This window comes from Sesamum indicum, linkage group LG15 (assembly GCF_000512975.1).
Source record: "Sesamum indicum cultivar Zhongzhi No. 13 linkage group LG15, S_indicum_v1.0, whole genome shotgun sequence".
In the NCBI taxonomy this organism is placed as follows: domain Eukaryota; kingdom Viridiplantae; phylum Streptophyta; class Magnoliopsida; order Lamiales; family Pedaliaceae; genus Sesamum; species Sesamum indicum.
Window position 1 is genome coordinate 5,752,683 of NC_026159.1, and position 5,725 is coordinate 5,758,407.

Below are 5,725 nucleotides of genomic sequence, written 5' to 3' on the forward strand. Positions count from 1 at the left end.
TCCTGATTTATATATAGTCCTGAGTAGGATGGAGCAAACAAGCCAATCCAAATGCTGTCACGTCTGAAAAATCTGTTATGTAATTAGCCATTATGTGAAATGAGAACTTTTGAATAAGTGGCACACGTGGACATAGCTAGTCGTAACAATACAACATGCAATCATGATTACGAATACTAGAATTCACTGTACAAGTTACTATCTGTTCTGATCGGACATTATACGAATTTATTCTGTAATAAAGCCTCACTTGAAAGAGGAAATATTAAGTTCTTACACACATATATATATATACATACTAATTGTCCAATATGAGGATTGTGACATATATGTTCAACATCATAGACCCCAACAATGGGTAATCTTGCATTTCAGCATTGGTCTATTATTGGACCCACTACGGCACTTACGTCCTTCGCACCCCGTCCGAAGTGGGTGACAAAAACCCTGTCATCATCACCAGGGACCTAGACATGGCGCGTCCAGATAACGGCAACATAAGCAAAAAGACTAATTGACGGTCATGGAAATTGTTTGGTCGTATACGGTCTTGTAACAGTTACACTCTCAGTGTACTATTGAATGGTTGACGTATATATACCCACATATTTTGGAAAGTGGTATTTGACACTCGCCTACTGCCCAGCGTGCACAACATTGGGTGTAACTTCAGTCTGACCAAAAAAGATGTCCCGTGCTTGGAGTTTTGGACACAAAACGATCTTAACTAGCCCTTTACATGAAGCAATGAAGGCACGATGCTCTCAATCGCCCTGGACTGGCGCATGCGGTAAAATCATGTTAACCACCTAAGGGAACAAGAAATTGTTGCCCAGAAACGATGAATTCTTTACTAGTTCACGACTCGGCGCATTTGTGTTATTCTCAGTTCTCCAGAGATTTCCATGTCATGGACGTGCAGGGGTGTCTAAACAGATGAAGTAACTTGCCTGTTTCCAGACATCGACTGTTATTGCAATTATCTAACTGGGAAAAAGCATTTTCGTTATGAAGATAATAGAAACCCCGTTTTAGGACCCGCTGTGATGATCACAACGCAAACCGGATGTCCCAGGTTGAACAAGAACTAGGGGAAGTGAAATGTGTCCATTGTTTTTGCTTCATTTCCTCACCGTGATTCAAATGGTTGCAATAACTGAACTGAATTTAGAGAAACTGCTCATAAGTTGTCAAGATCTTCTGTATATTAAACTAAAGTCAGACGTGTAAAACACTCTGCAAAACAACTCAACTCCGGAACACCATATTTGAACCTACAACAGAAGTATTTGCAAATGATGAAAATGTAGCTGCTGGAACACAAACATTCCTCATAGTTCAGCCATGTCTGCTGACCTCATTTTTGCTCCTAGATCGCCTGTTGCTTGGGAAGCCTTCTCTTTAGCTGCCTCATACTTCTGCTTAGCCTGCTCGGACATGGAATCCTTGGCGGACGTGTAAGCATCATGAACTCTTGCTTTTGCATCCTCATATGTATCAAAAGCTGCGTCCTTCCTGTGGGAAGTTGCATCCGCCATCGTCTCTTTTGCATCACTAGCCTTTTCCTTTGCCATTTTCATACTTACATCTGCAGCTTTATATGCATCAGATGCTTTATCTTTCATTGCTTCTCTAGCTTGTCCAGCCATGCTGGCGGCCTGATCGGCTGCTTCATTCATTCGCTCTGAGGCAGAAGTGTAGGCATTATATGCTTTATCTTTTGCCTTCTCCTTGACATCACTGGCCAAATCCGATGACATATCCTTCACTCGAGCAGCTTTATCAGCGGTATCGTTGTAGGCATCATGAACTTTCTCATTCACCTTCTCGCTAGCATCCCTGCCCGTATCTGAAGCTGCATTCATCACATCGTGGGCTTTGCCGGATGCTGAACTATACACATCATAAGCCTTACCTTTTATTTTTTCTTTGGCATCGCTGGCAATATCGGAAGCAGATTCCATTGCTCGACCGGCTTTATCAGTACCAACTTCATAAGCATCATAAGCTTTATCTTTGGCCTCACCAGCTTTTTCTGAAGCATAGTTCTTAGCATTTCCTAGTTTCTCAGACGTCCTGCCGGCAACATCGCTAGCCGTCTCAGAAGCGGATTCATAGGCATTCTTCACCTTATCCTTGGCAGTTTCTTTTGCACCAGAAGCCATATCCGATGCCATCTTCATGGCTTCGCCTGCCTTTTCTGAAGCACAGTCCTTGGCCCTTCCTAGTTTCTCAGCCGGCCCACGGGCAACATCGCTAGCCGTCTCAGAAGAGGATTCATAGGCATTCTTCACCTTATCCTTGGCAGTTTCTTTTACACCAGAAGCCATATCCGAAGCCATCTTCATGGCTTCGCCTGCCTTTTCTGAAGCACAGTCCTTGGCCCTTCCTAGTTTCTCAGCCGTCCCACCAGCAACATCACTAGCAGTCTCAGAAGCGGATTCATAGGCATTACCCGCCTTATGCTTGCCTGTTTCTTTTGCAGCAGATGCCCTATCCGACGCCACCTTCACGGCCTCACCACCCTTTTCAGAGGCATAGTTCTTGGCATCGTCTAGCTTCTCAGACGTAGTGTCAGCCATTTCTTTAGCCTTCTCAGAAGCATACTTAGATGTATCTGCAAGAACAAACATCATCCATTCTTTCATCAATTTCCATTGCACCACAAACAACAAAACTAACTTCGAGAGGAACAAAGGAATACCATAAGCAGCAGAGCTCAGAGCATCCGTGGACTTGGAAGCAGCACCCTTGGTCTTCTCCACGACTTTGTGAGCCACATCTTTTGCTTTATCTGAATCTATTCCAATTCCCCTAAACACACAATCACACACTGAAAATTAGCGAAAGTTATACATATAAAAACGAAGATCTTTACGTACAAATGAAGGGTTTCACATTATAGAACACATCAGACGACGGAATAGCGTCAAGACAGATAAATTCATCCGTCAGGTAAAACAGGAGGATTCATTCCTATTTCTTCAACTCTCCAACACCCAACCAAAGTTCAAACCAACTCTCTGTTGATTCTTGATCATATGAATTTCTGTTACTATTACATGCAATTACAAACTTTGTCTAATTAATTTAGATTCTAATTAGGATGTCAGAGAAAACTTAAATCATCATCAGCAAAATATAAACTCAACTATGTAAGAGAAGAGCAAATGGAAAGATTAAATAAGATGGGGTTACTCAGATAACTTGTTGATAGCCCACTCAGCCCAAGAATCAGCATGGTCTTTGGCATCCTTCCCCTCCTCAGACGGCGGCTGCTCCGCCTCTTGGACCCGCATCGACATGTCCTCCGCCATATTCACTTTCCCCGCCTTCTCCTCACCCCAGCACCGGCCCACCGCCACCACCGCCGTGAGGCACACCAGAAACAAAGCCGCCCGCTTCGCCGCCATGTTGAAACAGTGACAAATATATATATGTAGACTCAGAAAGCTATGATCTCAATCTTTAAACAGAATAAAAACTGTGTAAATCAGATATATGTTTATGATCAAAGAGGAGCAGTAGAAGGAGAGAGTGGGAGTTGAAGATATATAGAAGTTGGAGGGGTTAGGAAGGAACACGTGGCGGCCTGCATGGGGACGAGGATTTCTGGGGTGTTGCCACGTAGTGTTTGGTTGTGCATGTGTCGGGTGACTTTTCTTGCAGAAGAGAAGAGGCGGGGGTTCGCTTTTTGAACTTTGAACATAGCCCCTCGACTCCTGGAAACTGGAATGTTCATGGTGCGAATATTCTATCAATATTTTTGCATCAGGTACTATTAATAAATAATTAATTTGTGTTATTTTAAAATTTTAAAATATATGAGTAAATTATAATTATTTTTTTAATTTTAATGTTCATCTATCAATACACACATTCTGTTAGTCTTCATCAATCTTCTTTCAAAATTTTCTAATCATCTGATCAAAATATCATTTTGTATTATAAATTACATTTTATATATTTTCTTAGATTTTCAGAAATACTTTTATGGATTAATCAGTTTATAGATCCCTCAATCTTTTTTATATATTTTTCAAAATATTTCATTTTATTAAAAAATCAGCAAAAAATGTATTAATATTCACCCCATTGTCTAAGAGACACATAATTATTTTCAATTTAAAAGAGGTATTCATAATTTTCCAAACAACAAATGAGTTTCGTAATTATGCATTACTTTAGAAAATTGATGGAGAAAATGAAGTTTGAAATCTGAACACGTCGAACTCTCATAAATTAGAAATTAATCACATTTTCTTTCAGAAGTCCCCTTTACAATAAAAATTTAGGGGTGTTTATACTTGCACTAGCAAAATACGAGGGGGTGTAAAATCAATTTGTGGATGCAATATCCATCGACAAAGATTAATATAATAATTATAATATAATATAAATTGACGGCCTTAATCTTTCATTGCTTCCTACGGAAAGAGTTTTGATTTTTTCTTTGACTCATCATTCTATTGTGCTTTTTATTTTCTGGAAGGTATTGATTTTTTCTTTCAATCATCATTTGATTGTGCTTTTTATTTTTTTTGGAAGGTAGTTATAATTTATCTTAAATCTAATTATTATTTAAAAGTAGAACTGAACACAATATATATATATATATATAAATATAATATTATTATATAATACGAAAATGTGATAAAAATTATTCATCTACATATGTTTGAATACGCACATTGTCTTATTTTATATTTTGAATTTAAATTATATGTCGGTGTAACACCCAAAATATGATAGAAGCTCCGTTGAACATAAACGGATAATGAAAGATAGAAAGTGTTAATCTCTCTAATAATAATATAGTAAACATCCTAAATTTCATAAACTATAACATTTTAATTATACACCTCCAAAACTTATTTTTAAAACAAAAGTGATCATTTTTAAACTCTTAAAACAATTTATTAGATAAAATATTTCTATTGCTGAAAATCATTGTTAAAATTAAAATTTGAGTTTCTCCTCCCAAGATCTTCAATCTGTTTACAGTACCTCGGTGTTTCTCTCTCTTAACAGAGCTTTACAGGTCAAAATTATTACTAACAAATATGTAACCCTCGCAGTCGCAGCTCACTTCCTGCACAACACATTTCAGCAGCAAGGGAATGACCTCAGAACATCCCACTATCACCATGTACTTTTTAATCAATGCGATTCATTGTTGACCAAGCAAATCTCATAATCAAATGAATTCTAGCTTAATGGAACTGACCTTGGAGGTCCGAAAAAATCCCCCCACATCTGGCCACATATGATAAGGAAATCTCCAAGTTGGCCAACTTTCAAGCCTCGGATGCAAGTTTTATCCGCTGGTGATGCTCTGCGACTTTGTAGTCCACAATCTCCTTGAATAGATTTGAGTCCAGAACACAGTCAGGGCGCCCATATACGGCTGCTTGAACGCTGGCCATGAGTTTTGCAATCTCACGGCCTGAGAAGCCTTCAGTCTTACGGGCAGCTTCTCGTATTACGTCATCTGATAGATCTTTTATGGTTATTTTTTGTGATTTCTTCTTAAACAAGTGCCCCCACTTTGATTCGCCTTCACCTTCACTGCATAGGTACTTTGTCAAGTAGAGTTTCAACAGTTTGAATCGCTCGTCTTCCTGCGGAAGTGGGAATTCAATAACTTCATCAATGCGATCAGTGACAGCACTATCAAGGTCCCCGGGCCTGTTTGTGGCAAGAACAAGAACAACATCTCTGGACT

The 5,725-nt window shown here is 39.2% G+C and overlaps 2 protein-coding genes across 3 annotated transcripts in view; both read right to left on the bottom strand.

Moving 5' to 3' along the window:
* LOC105177999 (embryonic protein DC-8) lies at window positions 1,188-3,538 on the bottom strand. Of its 2 annotated transcripts, none has more exons than XM_011101326.2 (3): window positions 3,208-3,538; window positions 2,705-2,814; window positions 1,188-2,617 (listed from the first exon to the last, which is right to left on the bottom strand). In XM_011101326.2, exons 1-3 carry the CDS (start codon window positions 3,411-3,413, stop codon window positions 1,332-1,334), a joined length of 1,602 nt encoding a protein of 533 aa, XP_011099628.1. In that variant the 5' UTR covers window positions 3,414-3,538; the 3' UTR covers window positions 1,188-1,331. The 2 variants fall into 2 exon arrangements, with proteins under 2 accessions (XP_011099628.1, XP_011099627.1); XM_011101325.2 differs by having other exon boundaries at window positions 3,199-3,538.
* LOC105178000 (ATPase family AAA domain-containing protein 3) overlaps window positions 4,932-5,725 on the bottom strand; it is a gene marked incomplete in the record, with an annotated part of 5,759 nt that continues 4,965 nt past the window's right edge. Inside the window, 1 exon segment of the mRNA XM_020699242.1 lies at window positions 4,932-5,725. Coding sequence (XP_020554901.1) covers window positions 5,298-5,725 — 428 coding nt within the window.